This window comes from Prionailurus viverrinus, chromosome A3 (assembly GCF_022837055.1).
Source record: "Prionailurus viverrinus isolate Anna chromosome A3, UM_Priviv_1.0, whole genome shotgun sequence".
Taxonomy (NCBI): Eukaryota; Metazoa; Chordata; class Mammalia; order Carnivora; family Felidae; genus Prionailurus; species Prionailurus viverrinus.
In genome coordinates this window covers 119,293,949-119,317,063 of record NC_062563.1, presented here as the reverse complement: position 1 = coordinate 119,317,063, position 23,115 = coordinate 119,293,949, and the positions used below count along the sequence as shown (strand labels likewise).

General features: G+C 46.8%; 1 protein-coding gene across 3 annotated transcripts; it reads left to right on the top strand.

Moving 5' to 3' along the window:
• The first annotated feature begins 157 nt into the window (after positions 1-157).
• TRIM54 (tripartite motif containing 54) lies at positions 158-22,824 on the top strand. Of its 3 annotated transcripts, XM_047854639.1 has the most exons (10): positions 669-755; positions 15,142-15,293; positions 17,162-17,334; positions 17,857-18,028; positions 20,868-20,963; positions 21,403-21,636; positions 21,911-21,933; positions 22,046-22,170; positions 22,299-22,391; positions 22,686-22,824. In XM_047854639.1, the coding sequence occupies exons 2-10, from the start codon at positions 15,219-15,221 to the stop codon at positions 22,700-22,702; spliced, it is 1,008 nt and encodes a 335-aa protein (XP_047710595.1). In that variant the 5' UTR covers positions 669-755; positions 15,142-15,218; the 3' UTR covers positions 22,703-22,824. The 3 variants fall into 3 exon arrangements, with proteins under 3 accessions (XP_047710594.1, XP_047710596.1, XP_047710595.1); XM_047854638.1 differs by lacking the exon at positions 15,142-15,293 and having other exon boundaries at positions 158-755; XM_047854640.1 differs by lacking the exons at positions 15,142-15,293; positions 17,162-17,334; positions 17,857-18,028 and having other exon boundaries at positions 158-755.
• The last annotated feature ends 291 nt before the right edge of the window (positions 22,825-23,115 follow it).

The following is a 23,115-nucleotide window of genomic DNA, read 5'->3' as shown; positions in this document are numbered from 1 at the left end:
GGGGTCAGGGGCTCATAGGAGCCTTCTGAGTGTGAGCGCCTGGCACCTTTGCAGACCCACCTTTCACCATAAACAGTGAAGCTCACCCCTGCTCTTGCTTAAGGGAGTCACCCATTCCCGAGTGAGTCAGGGTCACTCACTTGGTGACAGCTGTGGCTCGCCTTACATGAGCTAAATTGGGAGTTGGAATGTCATGCAGATGCCCCTTGTTCCCTACCCCCATGTTAAAATTAATCTCCTCTCTGGGAAGTAAGGGACAAACAGTGCTGCCCATAGAGGGAACAAGAGTCATTTGGGGAACAAAAGAAATTTCCAGGGACAGAGTCATTCAGGGAGGGAGGGATAGATAAAGCTACATGTGTCTGGCTGGGTTACAGAGCAAAGAATAGAGAAGTGTCTGAAAACAGCTATCTGAGGACGAGGTGAATTGTTGGAGGAGGGGACAGGAGAGATAGCAGAGCTATTTCAAGAGTGAGCAGTAGAAGGGAACAAGAATCCACGGACGGTCTAAGCGAGGAAGGGTCCAGAGGCAGTGAGGGAAGGCCAGGACCAGGGCCGAGGCCAGGGCAGGCACGATCGCTGAGGGGATGAACTTCACAGTGGGTTTCAAGCCGCTGCTAGGGGATGCACACAGCATGGACAACCTGGAGAAGCAGCTCATCTGCCCCATCTGCCTGGAGATGTTCTCCAAACCAGTGGTGATCCTGCCCTGCCAGCACAACCTGTGCCGCAAGTGTGCCAACGACGTCTTCCAGGTGGGCCAGGGATGGGGAGGGGGGAGGGCAGGGCCAGGTGACGCAGTGCGGATTTGCGGATTTGCGGGAGACTTGTCATCAGGTCAGAGCTGAGACCCCAGAAGGGGATGGGCAGAGTGCTCCGTGAGGTGGGTGCTGGCTGTCCTGGTAGAAGAGCAGAAGATTCGGGGTCCTAGTAGATCACAATGTAAGCATGAGTCAGCAGTGGCTCTGCAGGCTGGCTGACAGCCTATGTGTGCACAGACCGCGGCTGGAATGCCGGCATCTGCAGAGGAGAGAAGACCCCCATAGAAACTACAAACTGGGAGGGAGGTGATCCTACACCAGGCTGTGTAATAGTCTGTGCTAGACTCTGCACTCCAGTTTGGAGTTTCAGATTTTGAGAATGGTAGGGAAGATTTGGAGAAAATATCACTGAGATAATGAAACATTAAAAAATAAGCCCTGTGAGAAAAGCTCAGGTTGAAACTATTTGTATTTGAGACAAAGCTCAGCACATCCTCTTTTGGGGCAGAGTTAGTGGGCAGGAGATTGGGAATTCTCCCCAACTAAAAGTTCACACCAGTGCCCCACTCCAGATTGGTTAATAAAAGGGCCTGCTGGTTAGAAAGGATTGTGGTCACTTAAGCAGAAAGAATGCAGAGAAATGCAACCACCTTTGGTTTATGTGAGGTCATGGGGCAAAGCATACGTTGCTAATCGAATTCACAAATGTCATTTTAGCTACTGGTTTCAAAAAGAAAAGAGCGTTTATCAAAATGGTTTATAAACGGGTTTTCTTTCTTGCCTTGTGCCACTGGAACAAAGATCACAGATCGTAAAGAGATCATAAAGGGGAAAGTTGTGTGTTCTTCCGTGCACGTGCGCGTGCACATGCACACACACACCTTGCAAGTGAAATAAAATCTCTGAATAGACCAGAGCTGGCTAGCTTAGTAGGCACGGCAGTGAGAAGGAACATTTGAACACATATCCTTCAACCATATCAGAATTCAGAAGGAAATAATGTTGAACACAAATGCTTTTTAACCCAATCAAGACTTTATTTGGTTCTTTCAGGGTAGTGTATTTGGGAAAAACCAATGGGCTGGCTAAGTCAGCCATTCCACAGCTATGCTCTGTGACCCACCCTTTGCTGTATGCCATCTTCCCATCGAGGCCCATTCTCATCTCCTATTCTGTGTGTCTAAACCTGCCATTACATTATTTGGCCCCAGAGTATCTCAAAGCCAGTGATTGTCTGTCTCTGGGAAAGGCTGACTGCTCTCTGTCTGCTCATCTTGGACATCAAGTCATGTACTAGAGGCTTCGCCTTGCCCACCATCTTAGTTTTCCCCTTGGTCTGAGTACCTTTCCTCCAGGCTGAGATGCCTAGGAGGGAATGGCAACAAGATTTTGCCATCCCTTCTCATTAATTTGTAGTGAAACATCCTGCCATTAAATCTTGAGATACATGAAAGCAAAGAGGAATTTCGAAAGTGAAGGTAATCTGTCCTATGAAAATAAGTGGTCAGAATATTAAAGTGGGAGGCATATAGTATCAGGCAGAGGGACCCAGAGACAAGTTCCCTATCTATAGGGAGGCTACATGATGTTTAAGTGACCTCTCTTGTTCAAGTCAGTGCTCTGTACTCAGGCACACTGTTTTGGTTCCTTGAAGCTCTGGAATACTGGGACACCTGGGTGGCTCAGTCGGTTGAGCGACCGACTTCAGCTCAGGTCATGATCTCATGGTTTGTGAGTTCGAGCCCCATGTTGGGCTCTGTGCTGACAGCACAGAGCCTGCAGCCTGCTTCTGATTCTGTGTCTCCCTCTCTCTCTGCCCCTCCCCCCACTCATGCTCTGTCTCTCAGAAATAAATAAACATTAAAAAAATTAAAAAAAAAAAAAAAAAAGGAGAAGCTCTGGAATACTGATTGGGCCCAGAGAGAAAGGGACTGAGTCAAACCCAATGCAGAATATTTAGGAAACAACAGGATTCCCAGAGGTTTGGGATGGTTCTGTGGATCTGGACTGATGTGTCTCTTTTTAAAGTGCAGAGCACCCCTGGGCAACCCCCCCTCCACCACCAAGGAGAAGAGTGAACAGCTCATTTCCTTGCTCTGCTTTATTTGGGGCAGCCTGGTGGGAGGCTGACCCAGTTCTTTGGCTGCACTTCTGTATATACATCTCAGTAGATCTCCCTCTGAAAGATGAGCATATTTAGTTTTTTCTCACATTGCCTCCACATTTTGACAACTGTAGGCATAATCAGATTGTCTGTTTTCTAAGTATGGGAACAAGCTTAGGACTTTTGGTAATTCTATCTTAAAACCACTTAAGAAGAATACCCTGAGAACATTGCCTAGAAAGTTAATAGAACTTATAAAAGTTATACCGGTATCTCTCTCTCTCACTCTCTCTCGCTCGCTCTCCCTCTCTCCCTCTCTCTCTCTCTCTCTCTCTCTCTCTCTCTCTCTCTCTCACACACACACACACACACACACACACACACACACACTTTTCTTTCAAATAGGAGTTTGTATCATGAAAAGTGACAACCCCAGGCCCTCAGTTCCCTTCTCCAAATGGAGGTAGCCATATCCAACTTCCTTGGGTATCCTTCCAGAAATTTCCATGGATAGCTACATCTGAGTGTGGGGTGTGTGTGTGTTTAGACTCACTGTCCTACATCTGCCTTTGTTTGCTTTCTCTTGGTGGTTGTTCCATCTCTACACATTCAGATACACGTTTTCATTTTTAAATGGCTGAATAGTGCTCTGCTCCATTGTTCTGACTGGACCACAGTCTGTTTCATTGGTCCTCTAAAACATTTAGATGGTGTCCAGTGTTTTGCTGTCTTAACAACTGCTGTGATGAACAACAAACAAGAATTTCAGGGAACTGTGGCGCACCTGGCTGGCTCAGTCTGTGGAGCAGGCGATTCCCGCTCCCGGGGTCATAAATTTCGGCAGCACTTTGGGCATAGAGATTACTTAAAAATGTTTAAAAAAAAAAAAAAAAAAGAACTTAGGGAATTGTGACTTTATAACATCAGGTTAACTAGAGAGTCAGGAAGCAAATTTGAATAACTAAAACATGTCATTGAAAATGTTGAATAGTATTAAAGGTTTGGGAGAAAGTCTTCCATTATCGTACTTTCCCAGCACAGTTACTTTCTCCTTTGCATATTACTTTCAAGCCCCTGTTGACATACGTATCTTTACATAGTTGCCATCACAATTTAACTAGTTTCCTTTAGAGCTGTAATACATCTCTCCTTCACCCTGACTTTAAAGAGAAAAGACACCAAAATACCACATTAACCCCCTCTAATTTCTCCCTCCCTCTTTCTCCACACTTGCACCCACTCAACTACCAAGCACTTTGACTAGAGGAAAGCTGTTGGTGTGGGAATTTGACACAAACATCTTCCCATGCGTTTCTGTATTTGTAAACTCTAGTCACTTCTAAACTCCTTTAAGCAGGCCTTCAGTTTATTTTTGTACCTGCCCCCACTTCACTGTGGGCACTCGTTTATGAGCTGCAACCTGTTGTAATTTAACAGACAACCAGAGGTTGTTGAGGAACAGAGTCTCTGGAGGGTGTCCATTTAGGGAGAGATTTGCAGATACGGGAATATGAAGAAAGGGGCCGCCGCCGCCTTCTGTGATAAAGGGCAGTCCAGGAAAGACATGCCCTCTGGTTCACTCCACCTTGAAAGCCAGTTCGTTACCAGTTCGTTGTGAGGACCCGCTGTCAGGCCTGCCTCCTCCACCACTTCCCCTGCTCCCGAGGGACCTCCCCAGCCCAACCATGGGTGGGTCTCCTTTGTGAGAAACTGGTTCACTGCAAGTTTGTGAACGGCATTTACCTTATGGCAGTGTTAGGGGTCTTGCTTACGTGACGGGAGAAACTGGGTTAGTGGAGAGCAAAAACCTAGACCGAGACTCAGCTCCCGAGTTCTAGTCCCACCAGCCTCTTCCTTGATTTGCCGTGTGGTGTCAATCAGGCTATTTTACCTCTTCAAGCCTGTTTACACATACATGGGTTAATAGGATGCTTTAAACTGATCTTTTTTTTTTTTTTTTTTATTATATAGAGAGAAGCGGGTGGGGGGGGACACAGAGGATCTGAGGCGGGCTCTGCGCTGACAGCAGAGAGCCTGACGTGGGGCTTGAACTCACAAACCATGAGATCGTGACCTTAGCTGAAGTCAGATGCTTAACTGACTGAGCCACCCAGGTACCCCTAAACTGACCTTCAATATCCTTATAATTCTAACAATCTGATTTCACAAATTCAGGAAATTTTACTATGGATTTCCATTTTTTAAGTGTTTTCTATTCTGTTACCAGTGTCCTGACTTGTCTCACTCTTCTGATTTTTGATCTTCCTTCCAGCCAGTCTCCTGCCACAGACCCCTTGTGCCAGGCTCTTTGCTAAGTTCTGTCAGGCAAAGCTAACCCTCCACTCAGAATCCCTCTCCCACCCACTGGTGGCCAATATCTGGATTCTTCTAAGGCTCTTCAGCATTTCTCCAAATGTCTGATCTTCTGTCTACCGTTTTGCCATGGTTTCTCCAGTATATTGTGAAGGTGTGGCTCAAGGGACGTGCATGGTCCGCTATTCCTCATTGACGAGGTCACCATTTTGAGGGAAACAGCCTCCAGCAACCCTCTTGAACTCACAGAGTATCTTTCTAGACAGAACATTTTTATTAGATGCTATGGAATATTACAAAGAAAGGAAGCACCATACAGCCTAAAAGAGATGGCTCATGGAATGTATGCCATACAAAAGCCTGGAACATAGCCTAGAATTAAATTCCATTTATTTATTGCATTCCATTGTATCCTCCACAGTGAAGAAGGAACAGTTGTTTCATGACCTGTGGTTCTATGTGGTCATATACTTTTAGGATTGTTAACCACTCTTTGTGAAACGCTCTATAATTTATAAAGTACCTTCACATTTATAATTCCATTTGAGTTAGATAGAATGGATGTTACTTCCATTTTACAGGGACAACCCAAGAAACAGGTTATAGTCTTACAAAGGGACAGAGTAGGGACATAAATGTAGGTCTTCTGTTTCCTAGAGTGATGGAATTTTCTCTACACATCACCTCATTGGCACATGAAATTTTGCTTTATGGGGCTGGCTTTCTTGTGTAAAGGTAAGATTTAAGGAAAGAACAAAATTTAAGTGTGTAATAAAGCCTGTCAGTTATTTTCAGTTATATTTTTAGTCTTTTTAAAGTACAGGTCTATTGCCATATGCTTCTACACAATTGTTTACAAAAGCTTGTATCTTAAGATATTAATTCAAAGATGCATTATATACAGTGTAGTTTCATTGAGTTAAGAACAGGCCTATTCCCATATGCTTCTACAACAATTGTCTACAAAAACTTGCATCTTTTTTTAGTGTTTTTTTTTTTTTTAAATTCTACTTAGTTAACATACAGTGTTCTTTCTTAGTCTTGAAATACAAAGATAAACAGAAGCAGAAGATAGGATTTTGCTATCTGGATATTAGTCAGCTGAGAAATCTTTAGTCCAATGTAGAGACTGTCAGCTATGGAAATGTATTAAGAAAGTTGCCATCTACACCTTAGTGTATAAAATTCCTGTCTGTCATGAGACCATGTAGGACTCACAATCAGGGCAGGAAGTAATCTCTTTTTGGACCATGGACCCCTTTGTCAGTTTGTGAAGCCTGTGGACTCTAAGGGCAATGTGTGTGGTTTATGTGAGAAAAATGCTTTTATTTATTTATATTTTTAATGTTTATTTGTTTCTCTTGCAAGAGCATGAGAGCAGGGAAGGAGCAGAGAGAGAGGGAAAGAGAGAATCTAAAGGAGGCTCCATCTCACGAACAGAACTGTGAGATCATGACCTGAGCCGAAATCAAGAGTCAGACGCTTAATCAACTGAGCCACCCAGGTGCCCCCCAAAAATGTTTTTAAATGCATATGTACTACAAAAAATTATATGTACTATATATGATTATAAAGAAAATGGATTGCATTAGAACACAGCATGCATTCTCATACATTCTCAACGGGGGTGATATTGCCCCAAGAATATCCATGGTATTAAAATTTTTTATTGTGATTATATTTTAAAATTTTTATTTAGTTTTTGCTTTCATGTAAAACTTTTTCCCCCAGCTTCACTGAGATATAATTGACAAAAGTTAGACATATTTAAGGTGTGCAACATGATGATTTGATACTGTGAAATGATTACCACGAACTAGTTAACACATCCATCACTTCACATGATTACCATTGTGTGCTACTCTCTTAGCAATTGGCAAGTATAAAATATATAACTAACTATTAACTATAGTCACCATACTGGACATCAGCTCCCCAGAATGAACTCATCTTAGAATTGAAAGTTTGTGCCCTTGACCAGCATCTCCTCATTTCCCACACCCCCCACCCCTGGCAACCACCTTTCTACTTTCTGCTTCTATGAGTTTCACTTTTGTCGATTTTGGGTACTTAAATTTAATGGGGAAGGGATGGCTATTAGGGGCAAACATGTCTTAAAAGCTTCCTGGAAGGAACAGTCATGAAAAAAGCCTGAGAAACACTGGAATATAATTACCAAAGTAATTAGAACATGTCTGACAGATCTCTGTCTCTCTCAAATCAATCAATCAGTCAATAATAAAGAACACGTTGGATAGAGTAATGTATGTGCTCCTTGATTAACACATTAAATAATGAGATCAAGCAGTGGGCCTAGTAACTACTATAGTTCAGAAGTAGTGATAAGCATAAATTATTTTTGGATATTCGATCAACAATACTGTGATGTGAAAATACCTGTGATTTCTGTTGGTGGCAAAGTGCTCTAAAATTGTGGTTTGTTGCCTACATGTGCAATTGAGGGAAATGTCCAATTTATGCTATTTAATGAAAATAAAAATAAGATTTTTTTTTCTCATCTGAGTTCACAGAATTCTGGTCATGGATCTTTTGGGGCTGTGGTCCCCAGATTAAATACTTCTTCATTACAGGCACCAGCATCTTCCCAAGCATCCAGGCTTGAAATGCTAGAATAGTCTTTGACTTTCTCCTCTCCCCACAGCCCACCCACATTTAAGTGATTGGCCAGTCCTACTGATTCCACCTCCGGCATCCCCAGTCTTCCCAAGATTTCTGCCACCACCTGAGGGCAGGCAGGTGACTTGCACTGACTACTGCACTTGCTTCCCAGTTGATCTGTGCCTTTAACCTCTCTCTCCCCTCCCATCTATCCAAATTACCTGTGAGATTAATATTCACTTTTTTTTTTCATGTTTATTTTTGAGAGAGAGAGAGAGAGAGAGAGAGCAGGGGAGGGGCAGAGAGAGAGAGGGAGACACAGAACTTGAAAAGGGCTTCAGGCTCGGAGCTGTGAGCACAGAGCCTGATGCAGGGCTCGAACTCACAAACTGCGAAATCATGACCTGAGTGAGCCAAAGTTGGACTCTTAACCAGACTGAGCCACCCAAGCACCCCGAGATTAATATTTACTCTTATTTTATCTCCTAGTTCAGAAACCTTGGCTACAAAATTAAGTTCAGATCCTTACCCTTAAATTCAAAGCCCTCTGTGATTTTACCACAATTAAAAAAAAAAAAAAAAGCCCTTCATGGTAAAACCCACCTTTCTAGCCCCCCCCACCACCATGACTCCCCTATTTGTTTTTTTTTTTTTTTTTTTTTTTTTTTTTTTTTCAACATTTATTTATTTTTTGGGATAGAGAGAGACAGAGCATGAACGGGGGAGGGGCAGAGAGAGAGGGAGACACAGAATCGGAAGCAGGTTCCAGGCTCTGAGCCATCAGCCCAGAGCCCGACGCGGGGCTCGAACTCACGGACCGCGAGATCGTGACCTGGCTGAAGTCGGACGCTTAACCGACTGCGCCACCCAGGCGCCCCATGACTCCCCTATTTGTAACCTAAAATCCTATAGTCTCTCTGGTCTCCTGAAACTCTTTCCTACCTAACCACCTGCTACCTGTCTACCCTGTCTTCAAATGGTATCTTCTTGGGAGCACCCGAGTGGCTCAGTGGGTTAAACATCCAACTTCAGGTCATGATCTCCCAGTCTGTGCGTTTGAGTCCCACATCAGGCTCTGTGCTGACAGCTCAGAGCCTGGACCCTGCTCAGGATTCTGTGTGTCCCTCCTTCTCTGCCATTTTTTAAAAATGGTATCTTCTTAAACATCCCCTCCTCTGAACTAACAAAGTTTTTTTACCGTTCTCCTGCTGGTTTATCTTCCTGGCGTTTATGGCACTCCAGCGCCCCCTCTCCATTTATGTCAGTACTGAGCATTGCAATTTTAAAAGGTAAAGTTTTTTTCCAAACCCCAAAATCTTTGTACAAAATTTGGAATTTATTAAAAAAAGAAAAAGAAGAAGAACCGAATAATCCACAATTCTATCAGCCAATGAGAGTTACTGCAAAAATATTTAACTTTTATATTTATGCATTTTAAAGGTAATTCAGAGTCCATAGAAATTTGGGAAATGTAAATGACTACAAAGAAAAATTTTAAATTACCTGTGAATCCCATCACCCATTCCTAAATTAGGATCCTACTGTCTATATTGATTTATGTCTTGCTTTTTTTCATCTAAAATCATAACATGAGGGGTCCCTTGGTGGCTCAATTGGTTAAGCTTCCAACTCTTGGTTTCTGCTCAGGTCATGATCTCACAGTTTGTGGGTTCAAGCCCCACATCGGGCTCTCTGCTGTCAGCACGGAGCCCGCTTCAGATCCTCTGTCTCCCGGTCTCTCTGCCCCTACCCTGCTCACACTCTCTTTTTCTCTCTCAAAAATAAACAAACATTAAAAATAATAATGAAATTGTAACATGAGTATCTCTCCATGTTACAAAGAACTCTAAGATAATTACATAATAATTCCATTATAACTCATTTAATTGCTCCTCTGCTGTCAAGCAACCAGAATGTTTCCTATACGAAAAAGAAATTTTATTGTTTATTATGATTACAAAAACAATACAGGTACATTATATAAAATTCAAACCTCATAGATAATGCAAATGATAGAACGTGTAAATCCATCTAAACGCCCTAGAACTAGGGGCTCCTAGCAGCTCATTCGGTAGTGTGGCCCTTTTTTTTTTTTTTTTTTTAGGTAAGTTCCACCCCAAATGTGGGGCTTGAACTCACAGAGCACTTGACTCTTGATCTCAAGGTTGTGAGTTTGAGTCTCATGTGGAATGTGGAGATTACTTAAAAATAAAATCTTTTTAGGGGCACTTGGGTGGCTCACTTAAGCACCTGGCTCTTGACCGGTTCAGTTCACGATCTCACGGTTCGTGGGTTCGAGCCCCGCATTGGGCTCTGTGTTGGCAGTGCAGAGACTCCTTGGGATTCTCTCTCTCTGCCCCTTCCCCACTTGTGTGCTCTGTCTCTCTCGAAGTAAATAAATAAAAAAATAAACTCTTTTTTAAAATGTAAAAACAAACAAACACACTAGGACTATTTCAGAGATGGGATTTCAGGAACTGTTTATATCAGGCAGGAAGAGGGCGCTCCAGGGCCAGCTGGGGGAGGCACAAACAAGTGAGATACTGAATCACAGGAGTCAAAGTTAAAGAGGGGGATGGTGGCCTACATGGTGTGAGAGGGGAAGGTTGTTATAAAAACCACCAGCTCCCTTCCTCGTCCGATTAGGGTGTGTGAAACTCTTACCATATTATATCAGTCAATGCCCATTGCTCACAGAACATCAGCCCTTGAAGGGAGCAAGTGCTAAGTACAGATCCCCTTTTTAGATCTGAGGAAATTGAGGCCCTGAGAGAAATTATTTTCCTAAGGTCATAAATGGCAAATCCCAAACCAGATCTTCAGATCATTGCTACTTTCCCTATATAGTGCTGCATTAAATGCCTTCTGTTAAAATGCAGAGATGATACCAAGAAGGGGTAACCTTTTTTTTAAATGTTTATTTGTTTGTTTTGAGAGAGAACATGAACAGGGGAAGGGCAGAGAGAGAGGGAGAGAGAATCCCAAGCAGGCCCCACATTCAGCACGAAGCCCATGTGAGGCTTGATCTCATGACCATGAGATCGTGACCTGAGCTGAAATCAGAGTCAGATGTTTAACCGACTGAGCCAGCCAGGTGCCCCAAGGGGTAACCATTTTATCCACATATCCAGTACAGGTGACTTTCTCAAAGTAGCCACCCAGCATTTGCAAAAGGTTTGGGACACAAGACAAATAAGTTTCAGTTGAGGAGGACGTCAGGAAAAGAGAGTGACTCCTCAGACTTCCTCTCATTTAGCTTCCTGATTTTTGCAATAGCTGGGTACCACCTGTGCAATGGTTGATTATTTCCTTTAAAGGGGCTCACTTTTAAAGCTTAAATATTTACTTTATCTTCATTCTAAATGACATAATCCTTGAAAAATCCCTAGTTATATAGGCTGGTTATTTTTTCTAATACACATTAAAATCAACACACAAAAATTGGAAAAAAAATTTTTTAATGTTTATTTTTCAGAGAGAGAGAGAGAGACAGAGAGAGAGACAGAGTGTGAGCAGGCAAGGGGTAGAGAGAGAGGGAGACACAGAATCCAAAGCAGGCTCCGGGCTCCAAGCTTTCAGCACAGAGCCCGACGCAGGGCTCGAACCTACAAATCACAAGATCATGATCTGAGCCAAAGTCGGATGCTTAGCCGACTGAGCCCCCCGGGCGCCCCAACGCACAACAATTTTAAATGTCCATCCTCATACCACCTGAAATCATCATGCCTTCATCAGTATGTATACCGTATTTAGGGAAACACTGAGTTAGCTCATGAGGAACACAGAGAGGGCCTCTAAGCAGCGTGAGTGCGCCATGAGTTAAAGAGCCTGGGAAATCCAAAAGATAAACTTAACTATTTCATTACTAGAAATTTAGACCTAGTACCAAAGGGCACCTTTGATACATATACCACAGACTGACTAGCAAAGGATATGGGGTGTGGAGTTGGAGGCGGGGGCATGGCTGAAGCAGTCACAGAAAAGAGGGGATGCCCTGGAGGTTAAGAGGAAAGCCAGCCAGCCAGAGGTAGGATGTGGCAGAAGGAACTGAGCTTTGGGAGAGGGAGGAGACCATGGGACCAGTGGACGACTGGGAAATCTGCTGTCAGCTGCGGTACCTGCGTCAGCACCAGCCCTTAGCCAAACTGCAAAGAAGGCAGACGTGCAACCCTTCCCTCCCACCTGCCTGCCGGTGTCCTCTCCCCAGAAAGGTGCTCTTTAGACAAAGGATTTAGGGGAGACTGCCTGATACTGCTTGCCTCTCAGACCCCTGGGGCCCAGGAGAATGGCAGTGATTAGCCAATGGGATGAGCTGCTAAAATGTCTTTACCTGGTGAGGAAGTGGTGAAGAGGTAGTGGGCTTCCCGGTCCACCCAAATCTGCTTCCTTGGCCCAGATGTCCCAAGTCATGATTGCTTTTTTTTTTTTTTTTTAACTGTTTTTATATTGTGGTAAAATGCACATAATATAAATTTGTCATCTTAACCATTCTTTTTTTTTAAAGTTTATTTATTTTGAGACAGCACGAGTTGGGGAGGGGCAGAGAGAGAGGGAGAGAGAATCTCAAGTAGGGTCTGTGCTGCCGGTGCAGAGCCCGACATGGTGCTTGAACTCAAGAAATCACAATACCATGACCCGAGCCAAAACCAAGTCCGATGCTTAACCGATTGAACCACCCAGGCACCCCAATTATCTTAACCGTTCTTACGTGTGCAGTTCAGTGTCATTAAGTATATTCACACTGTTGTGTATCCAGAACTTTTCATCATTCCAAATGGAAATTCTGTACCCATTAAATAATAACCTTCCGCTTCCCTGCCCCTCAGCCCCTGGTAACCACCATTCTACTTTTTATCTCTATGAATTTGACTATTTCAGGTACTTCATATAGAGGGATCATACAGTATTTGTACTTTCGCAGCAGGCTAATTTCAGCTAGCACAAAGCCCTCAAGGTTGATCCACGTTGTAGCACGTAGTCCTGATTGCTTTTACCCTGTTATTTTCCTCTATGATCTATGTGACTTCTGCCAGTGTCTCCATTCTACTTCCTGCTGTAGTGTCATGAGTGAATTTCGCTTCTATGTTCGTAACATATTTTACTTGATTTCTTAATTCTGCCATTTCCCTTCACTTCTCCCAGCTTTGATCACTTATATCTCTTCTTTAATCAAAGAGACTATGTTTTCTTTCTTTTTTAAAAAAAAATTTTTAATGTTTATTTATTTTTGAGAGAGACAGAGACAGGATGCAAGTGGGTTAGGGGCAGAGAGAGAGGGAGACATAGAATCCGAAGCAGGCTCTGGGCTCTGAGCTGTCAGCACAGAACCCGACGCGGGGCTCGAACCCACGAGCTGTAGATCATGACCTGAGCCGAAGTCGGACGCTCAACTGACTGAACCACCCAGGTGCCCCTGTTTTCTTTAAAAATGTTAGATTGAAATACTGTGTCTAGAAGCAGTTCTTCTCACAAAGCATATTCTTCGTCTGTCCGCTGCTTGTCATGCTTTCTTTTTCCTTTTTTATTATGTCCGTTTACATCTCCTGCTGGATCCCTTCTGCTTACCATTCCTCTTTGAATCAGGGCAGTTTTATCTGAGGCTGAGTATGAATTTGTTAGTCAACCCCCCGTCTACCTTGGCTTTCTTCCATGGTCCACTTAACTGTAAACTGGCTAGCTGGATGTTCCCATCGGTTTGTCATCTCTGTTGCAAGCCCAGTCCTTTGGCTTCTGTGGTGAATTAGAGGGGTATGACCTGGGTTAGCAGGCAGCTGAGTGGCTCAGTTTGGTTATATCGCCTCAGTATGTTTTTCACACAGAATCTGGTGAACTAGCTAGTCTGAGGGCATGTGGAGATCCATGGGCGAAGGTCTCCCTGAGATTTGAGCGGTTTCCTTTCCTTTTCACAGAGAAACAGGTTATTCTGGTTGCAAGCCGGACCCCTGTATTGCTTCATGACACAAGGGGTTTTGGGTTAATGGGTCATATTTTGTTTACCTCAGCTCAAATAATCCACAGTTGCACAGCTCACTTTTAGGTTGTTGTTTCCTTTGTGAAGGGTTGATGTGTGGCCTTTTACGACTCTAACTAAAATCTGTTTTACCTGAGATTCAGAGGGGCGAATGTTAGCTCTGGGCATCATGCTTCAGGTGGCCTAAATTCTACTCCATCTAACAATGTACTATATTGATTTTTTTAAATGTTTATTCAATTTTGGGAGACAGAGAGAGACAGAGCACGAGCAGGGGAAGGGCAGAGGGGACACAGAATCCTAAGCAGGCTCCAGGCTCCTGAGCTGTCAGCACACAGCCCGACACGGGGCTCAAACTCACAAACTGTGAGATCATGACCTGAGCTGGTTGGATGCTTAACTGACCAAGCCACCCAGGCACTTCTAGCATATTGATATTTAGAATGGACCCTGGGGTTAGAGTGCCTGAGTTCAAATATTGGTTCTGCCATCTATTATCTGATGACCCCGTACAATTTATTTAACACCTTTGGGCTGCAATTTCCTATCTTTGAAATGGGGCTAATAGTAGTACCTATTTCAAGGGTCGATAAGAGGTTTAAATGAGTTAATACAGATAAAAGAGCTTAGAGAAGAACCTGGCATAAAGTATGTGTCCGGTTAGCCATTGTCACTATACTTCCTGTAGTCTTAGTTAGGGGGTTAATGTTCATATCCTCCACCATATTTACAAGGAGTCCTTGAGGGTTAAATTCAATAATGTCTGGGAAGCCCATATAGCATGGTGCTTGACACATAATTGGCCCTCAAAACATGAGTTGAATGTTAAATAATGAGTATAGAGGAAGGGGGGGCTGTGAGGGAAGAAGGTGGAAGAGAGAGGCTAACTCAGAAGTTTGTGCTCTGGGCTAAGACTTTAGCCCATTCAAACATTCAAACCCATTTCCACCCATTCAACCATTTCCTGAGCACTTTTATATGCTAGCCACTAGCAATCAAAGAGAAGTAAGATCCCTCCAGGAGTTTGCAGGCTTGGAGTTCTCCCAACACCTCCTTGCTCACTTGGATTCTAAGTAATGAAAGGTCATTGTATTAAGTAAGCAAAAGCCCAGTGGTCTTACGCTTTAACCCACACCCTAAACTCAGCAGGATTTATATACAATTGCAGCTACTGAGAAAGACAAAGGCACAAATGCAGCCTTGGATAATCTCAAAGTAATTGGTTCTGGCCTAATGTGTTAACTTCTTAGGATTCACAAGAAATTCCCCCAAAATGTGAGATTTGTGACATGCCAGTCACTCTCCCTAGTATAGGCTTGCCCACTTCCCAGAGGCCACATTTCCTGCCTTGCCTACATCTGTTGCTTCTAAAGGTTCAAAGAAGACTGCGGACTTGGATGCCCTCTGTGTATCCTGGGTGCTGTTGCACACATAAGGGTCCCTCTGGCTGATGTCCAGCGTGAGGATTTGGAGAATTTCATCAAACTCACCTTCAGGAAATACATCTAAGTTTTCAAAGTCACAGGTGACTATTCTCTTCATTAGTCTCTAGGAGTCCATGGCCTTCCAGCCAGCTAGGACTAAGTTGTGCTTAAGTGACAGAAAACCCAAAATAGTAATGGCTTAAAGAAGGTAAAAAATGTGTTCTTTCTCTCAAGCAAAAGTATAGGTAGGCAGTCCAGAGACTCCCTCCTTTTATCTTGTTGCCATTCTCATCCTGTGACTACCTCATGGAGCCACATGGCTGCTTCAGCTGGAGCTACTCCATCTTCATTGTAGCCAACAGGAAGGAGAAAAGAGTAGGGCATATGCCCCTTCCATTAAAGATACTTCCTAGAAGTTGCATAAAACATTTGTCTACATCCTGTTGGCCAGAATGTAGCCACCTGGTCATACTCAGTCGGAAGGGAGACTTGACACAGAGTCTTGTTTTATTTATTTATTTATTTATTTATTTATTTATTTATTTATTTTATTTGAGAGTGAGAGTGAGCGAGAGAGAGCACAAGCAGGGGAGGAACAGGTTGAGAGAAGGACAGAGGATCCAAAGTGGGCTCTATGCTGACAGCAGTGAGCCCCGTGCAGGGCTTGAACTCAGGAACCGTGAGATTGTGACCTGAGCCGAAGTCGGAAGCTTAACCAGCTGAGCTACTCAGGCGCCCCGGACACAGTCTTTATTCCATGTGTCTTGCTAAAAACTCAGAGGCTGTATTACTGAAGAAGAGAAGGTGAATACTGAGGAACAACAAACAGTCTCTACCAGTTTTTTCTCTCTGCTGCTGTCCACAAGTTGACTTTGTGGTCTTCTCCAAAGACAAGCCTTCCTGTTCATACTTTCTGACCCCTTGGGCTTTCCACTTCCACTTGCACAAGACTGTGTCTTTGCAGTGTCTCCACAATGTCAGCTCTCTGCCCAACTCCACAGGTCTTTTCCGTTTCAGAGCCGCAGGTGGTCTAGCCACCCCCACCTCTGTGTCTCAGTTCTAAATTCCTGGAGAGAAAATGTGATTGGTTCTGCTTGGGTCAGGTGATCACCTCCTCAACTCTGAGCCAGTCATCTGTGGCCTGGGCCATAGTGGGGTTCTCCCTTTTAGGATGGGAAGGAGCAAGTTCTCTAAGAGGTATAAGTGATGAACATCTCTCGTACATCTGCCTTCCAAGCTTGACTCTTGTCATAACCCTGCCTGCCAGATGTAGTTGTCAGTTTGCTTGTCCTTAGGGCAGGGTGGCTTTTGTTCATCTTATCCCCAGAGCCTCGAAATTACCTGGCACCCTCAATATTTGTTGTAGAATGAATAATCCAGTGTAGTCCTTAGTTTTCCAGACATCGAATGCTTGCTCGAATTTACATGGTAGAACTGTGTGAAGGGCAGCACAAGAACACAGGACTCCTGGCTCCCAGTCTCTAGAATGGTTTCCTAGGAATTGCCCGGCACAATGTGGCCTGTGTGCCCCATTATTCAGCACTTGTCTGGGCTTCCCTGCTGAGGGTTACAGAGAATCTCCCTAGCTGTGGTCCGTGAAAGCCCCAGGAGGACATTGGCTGCACCACACAGAGTCCATTTCCAACCTTAACCTTCCTGCCAATGCCAATGTCTCCCCACACCTGCAAGTTGGGCCCCATTAGGGAGACCATCCTGACTGGGCCTTGACCAAAGTTGGGCTCTGGATGCAGGGACACTTAAGGAGTAATGAGTCAAAAGTGGGAAAGAAGATCTCCATGGCCACCCACCATTTTCAGAGGAGGAGGACCTCCCCAAGGAACGGAGCTGATGCCTCCCCTTCCACCATTCTCCTACAGTTTATTTCAGCCCCCACAACCTTTCCCCCTGCCTCCTCCCCGTTCCTCCATGCCTCACCGTGTGTGTTCTCTCATGCTACTTGTCCCTACAGGCCTCGAACCCTCTGTGGCAATCCCGGGGCTCCACCACTGTGTCTTCCGGAGGCCGTTTCCGTTGCCCATCTTGCAGGCATGAGGTTGTCCTGGACAGACATGGCGTCTATGGCCTGCAGCGAAACCTACTAGTGGAGAACATTATCGACATTTACAAACAAGAGTCTTCCCGGTGAGCTGTCAAGACCTCTTGTCTCTCAAAGGGGCAGGGCCTGGGACACAGAACAGAGAGGGGAACCAATCAGCCAGAAGGGAAGGACTGAAAGGATCAGCCTCTTTAGTGATTAGAGGACTGGACCCTGGGAGGGGGAGGAATTTGCCCCAGGTCACCCAGCTGAGGCATCTCAGATCCTGGGCAGGGCTTCACCTGCACCCTCTCCACCTGGGGGAGGGGCTGGCAGTCCACCAGCAAGGCCCTTGACAACCTTCTATGGCTTCCTACCCTGTGGGACTTCCCTGGCCCCCTGGAACAGATGCTGTTCTTGGATCTAGGCCTCCTCTACCCCTTAGCTCTCTGTATTCCTCGAATGAAGGGCACTGTGGAAGTCGCTCACCTGCCCAGCCCCAGCTCCAACTGTGATTGGTGGTTGGTGAGGGCTGAAGAGAAGGTGTTCATGGGGACCTGCACTTGTGGGGCCCGCCTCCCCCCAGCCTGGCCCCTGACCCTTCCGCCACCCTGCCCGCTCCCCTCCAGACCACTGCACTCCAAGGCTGAGCAGCACCTTATGTGCGAGGAGCATGAAGAGGAGAAGATCAATATCTACTGCCTGAGCTGTGAAGTGCCCACCTGCTCTCTCTGTAAGGTCTTCGGTGCCCACAAGGACTGTGAGGTGGCCCCCCTGCCCACCATTTACAAACGCCAGAAGGTATCAAGCAGCAGAGGGAGCAGGCATGTGGGACCAGAGACAGGACAGCCTCTCAGACTTCCATCCTGTCACTCCACTTGGGTTTAAAAGTCACTGCACTTGGTTTTAAAGGCAGGCAGATCAGGGGGCGCCTGGGTGGCTCAGTTGGGCAACTGACTCTTGATTTTGGCTTAGGTCATGATCGCAGGGTCATGGGATGGAGTCCTCCCTCATGCAGCCTGCTTGGGATTCTCTCTCTCTCTCTTTCTCCCTCTCTCTCCCTCTCCCTTTCTCCACCCCCTGCTTCTCCCCTATTTGCTCACATGGCACTCAAGCCATCTCCTCTCTCTCTCTCAAAAAAAAAAAATTATACACACACACACACACACACACACACATGTAAAGGCAGGCAGATCAGGGCTACAGTCCCAGCTCTATGCATGACTCAGTGTGACCTTAGGTAAGTCACTTGACCTCTCTGGCCCTGACTTTCCTTGCTTGTAAAATGGGGATGAAAATGCCTGCTTCTGAGAGTTGCTGTAAGGACACAATTAGATCATGGAAGATGTGAGCAACTTCAGTTTGGTGGCCTAGATGCTCTCCGGGCCCTCTCACTACCACACAGCTAGATTCGACATAAAACATAATTTAAAAATTGTATCAGTGGGCACATAGAAAGTAAAGGAAATCTCCAAGTGGGGGTGGAGTGGGGTGAGGAAGGGGCAGTAAGCTGACCACAGAACCCGGGGTGGTAAGCACAGAAAAGGCCAGACTTCCCACGGGGTAAATGCTGGCAGTATTACTGAGCCAGAGGGATGAGACTATGTTGGGATGAGACTGTGTCTCCAGACCTCTGTAAGGTGGACACCTGAACTGAAGAAATCCAGGTTAAACTGGAATCCCAGGAACTAAGGTAGTCGGTCATGCCACCTGACTTTTGACAAAAGCGAATGCAGATTCTGCCTGGAGGAAAACACCCTCAATTTAGGTATTTGGGTTTTCCTTAGATTAAGAACAACAAAATATCAATTCAAAAGTGAAGATACAGAAATAAATGTACCGCATGAGTGCAGGCGGTAGAAACAAAGTACAGATCAGACCCCTGAGGAATTCAGATATTGGAATTATTGTTTTTAATTTTTAAAAATTTTTATTTAAGGGCGCCTGGGTGGCTCAGGGGGCGCCTGGGTGTCTCAGTCGGTTAAGCGTCTGACTTCGGCTCAGGTCGTGATCTCCCGGTTGACAAGTTCGAGCCCTGCATCAGGCTCTGTGCTGACAGCTCGGAGTCTGGAGCCTGCTTCGGATTCTGTGTCTCCCTCTCTTTCTGCCCCATCCCCTGCTCAAGCTCTGTCTCTCTGTGTCTCAAAAATAAACATTAAAAAAAATGGAAAAAAAATAGTTAAAAAAATTTTTTTTAATTTATTTTGAGAAAGAGAGAGTGGGGAGGGGCAGAGAGAGAGGAAGAGAGAGAGAATTCCAAGCAAGCTTCACACTGTCAGCTCAGAGCCCAATGCGGGGCTCAAACCCATGAACTGTGAGATTATGCCCTGAGCCGAAATCAAGAGTCAGACGCTTAACTGACTGAGCCACCCAGGCACCCCTCAGATATTGGAATTATTAAAGAATAGAGTATCACTGTGTATAAAATGCTTTTTTAAAAACATGGAATAAAAAGGGTGCCTGGGGTGGCTCAATCGTTTGAGCATCCAACTTTGCCTCGGGTCATGATCTCCCAGTTTGTGGGTTTGAGCCCTGCGTCCAGCTCTGTGCTGACAGATCCGAGCCTGGAGCCTCCTTTGGATTCTGTGTCTCCCTCTCTCTCAGCTCCTCCCCTACTCTCTCTCTCTCAAAAATAAACATTTAAAAAATGGAATAAATAGAACAGGCAATAATAGATTGTCAAAAATGCTGATTTAACAAAGAACCAAATAGAGATTTTAAAAATGAAACTCTAGGGGCACATGGGTGGTTCAGTTGTTAAGTGTCCAACTCTTGGTTTCAGCTCAGGTCATGATCTCCTGGTTCGTGGGTTTGAGCCCCATGATGAGCTCCAAGCTAACAGCACAGAGCCTGCTTGGGATTCTCTCTCTCCTTCTCTCGCTCTGCCCCTTTCCTGTTCACTCTCTCTGTCTCTCAAAATAAATAAAAATATTTTTTTAAAAAGGAAATTGCTTTAAAAAATGAAAATATAGGGGTGCCTGGGTGGCTCAGTCAGTTAAATGTCCAATTCTTGATTTCATCTCAGGTCTTGATCTCACTGTGCATGGGATGGAGCCCCACATCAGGCTCTGTGCTAACAGCATGGAGCTTGCTTGGGATTCTCTCTCTCTCTCTCTCTCTCTCTCTCTTTCAAAATAAATAAATAAACTTAAAAAAATGAAAATATAATTGTTGAAATTTCACTGAAGAGAGAATTAGCAAACAGGAAGAGAGGCCTAAAAAAATAGCCCAGGATGCAGCACCGGGAGATGAGGATGAGAAGCTCTGACACATGCCTCCTCAGAGTCACAGAAGGAGAAAATAAAAAGAATGGAGAAGAGGCAATAGTATCCTAACAGATCATTACAAAGAATATTTCCAAATTGATGGAAGACACGAATCTACAGATAAAGCACTTAGCCCGAGGCCTGGATGTTTGGCAAATGTCTGCTCCTTTCTCATTTGGTGGTGGAGGGGCTCCTCTCTCCGCCTCCTTCCAGAACCCATGAATGTGCTTCCACACTTCTTAGATGGTTCCAAGCCATCTAGATCTCTGGAATAGCCCTGATGGTGGGGTGGAGGGGGTGCCCTGCCCGGATGGGAGGGGTACGGCTCTAGGCAGGGCCCCCCAGTTCTAAGTGCTGGCCTGTGTGTGTGGCAGAGTGAGCTCAGCGATGGAATCGCAATGCTGGTGGCCGGCAACGACCGCGTGCAGGCAGTGATCACACAGATGGAGGAGGTGTGCCAGACCATAGAGGTGAGCCTGGGATGGGAGGGAGGGGAGATTTCTGGGTTCCTGGGGGGTGAATCACAAGTGGTGGGATATGCTTAGCCAAGCTGCTAGGTTTGAGTCCCAGCTGTGCCCCTTGCTAGCTCTGTGACTTTGGCCCAGTCACTTCACTTCTCTGTGCTTTGTAACTATAGTGATGGATGGTAACTAGACTTGTGATCCCTTCACAATATATACAGATGCCGAATCACTACATTGTACACCCGAAACTAATGTAATGTTAAAAGTCAATTATATCTCAATTTTTAAAAATCTTGTAACGGTTATTACTGAGAAGACCCTGCCCTTGGCTGCACCTGTAGGTCTGCCGCTATGTGGGGTACTTTCTTGGCCCCGGTGGCTTCCCTTTGGCGGGGAGTCCCCTCCCGACCAAGAAGGAGGTCTCACCCTTGCTCCCCTCTTTCAGGACAACAGCCGGCGGCAGAAGCAGTTACTAACCCAGAGGTTCGAGGCCCTGTGCGCGGTGCTGGAAGAGCGCAAGGCTGAGTTGCTGCAGGCGCTGGCCCGCGAGCAGGAGCAGAAGCTGCAGCGCGTGCGGGGCCTCATCCGCCAGTACGGAGACCACCTGGAGGCTTCCTCTAAGCTCGTGGAGTCGGCCATCCAGTCCATGGAGGAGCCACAGATGGCGCTCTACCTCCAGGTGGGCCCCGGGGGAGGGAGGCAGGCCGCAGAGTGGCTGCCGTGGGGGCCCGGGCACCCGGAGGGCACCACCTGGAGGGCGGGGCTCCCGTCTTACCTCCAGCACCCGTCTGCCCCACTTTGCCTCGGGCGAGTCACCCCCGTCTGAGTCCACCTGCTCCTCAACGAATTGGGATACACATCCCCGCCCACCCCGCGGGACTGTGGGCACCAGAAACGGGACTTTGCCAGCGCTTGGCACGGTGCTTACGCTCCCCCTCCTTTCTTCCCTGCAGCAGGCCAAGGAGCTGATCAATAAGTGAGTAGGCCGAGCGGGAAAGGCAAGGAAGGGGCTGCCGGGGCTCCGCCGCCGCGCGGAGGGGGTTGCGGGTGCGGGGGGCGTTTCCAGCTGAGCGGCTGCCGCGCCGCAGGGTCGGGACAATGTCGAAAGTGGAGCTGGCAGGACGGCCAGAGCCGGGCTATGAAAGCATGGATCAGTTCACCGTGAGCGTGGAGCACGTGGCCGAAATGCTGAGGACCATCGACTTCCAGGCGGGTGAGGGACGCAGGATGGGAGGGGGCGGCAGGCCGCGGGGACCGGGGGTCCAGAGGGGCGCGGTGGGGAGGGGGGGGCACGACCAGAGAAGCGGGACTCCCACCTCACCGCGCTTTCCTTGGGGCCAGGCGCTTCCGGAGAGGAAGAGGATGAGGAGGTGGCGTTGGAGGGGGAAGAGGGCAGCGCGGGGCCAGAGGAAGAGCGGCCGGATGGGCCGGAAGGTGAGTGTGGCCTGAAGGGCCCGGCGGGGCTGGCCCTACGCTCCGGTCCCCTCTTCGATGATGGCCTTCCTGTGGCACGGGGATCGCTGGGAGCCTCCCAACCCCCGGCAGGAGGGGCGCGCCCCCTAGCGCGCGTGCAGAACTACACTTTCCCACCAGCCTTTACTCTGGGGCTTGGGAAGACCGAGTTGGGTCGGGAGGTAGAGGAGAAACCCACTGGGGAAAGTGGGTGAGCTGGAGTCCGGAGCCGCCAAGTACCTTCGGAGCGCCTGCCCACCGAGCTTTCTTTCCCAGGCACCGGCGGGCACTGACCCGCCCCCGCTTTGGGGAGCCCGCGCACCTGGGGCCTGGCGCTCAGGTCGCGGAGGACCTGCGCAGAGACCACCGCGCCACACAGCTCGGCGCCCCGCCGCGGGGGAGGGACTCAATAAAGGGCTAACGAGTCCAAACCCGCAGCTCCTTTCACTGCTCACTCTCAGCCTCGGCTTCGGAGGCGACCCCACCATCATCCCGCCCTTCTCCCGATCTGGGATCATTTGGGGGGGGGCGGAAGTGGAATGACCCCTGTAGGGCACGGGTTCGCTAGCCCAGTGCCAAGGGAGGAGGGTCGGGGTGGTGCGACGGCACCAGGACTTGAGTTCCTGGGGGCGACGGGGACATGGGGTCCTGGCTGAAAGCCGTTCTGCGGGAGCCCTCATGCAGCATCTGGTTCCCTCCCGCCGGC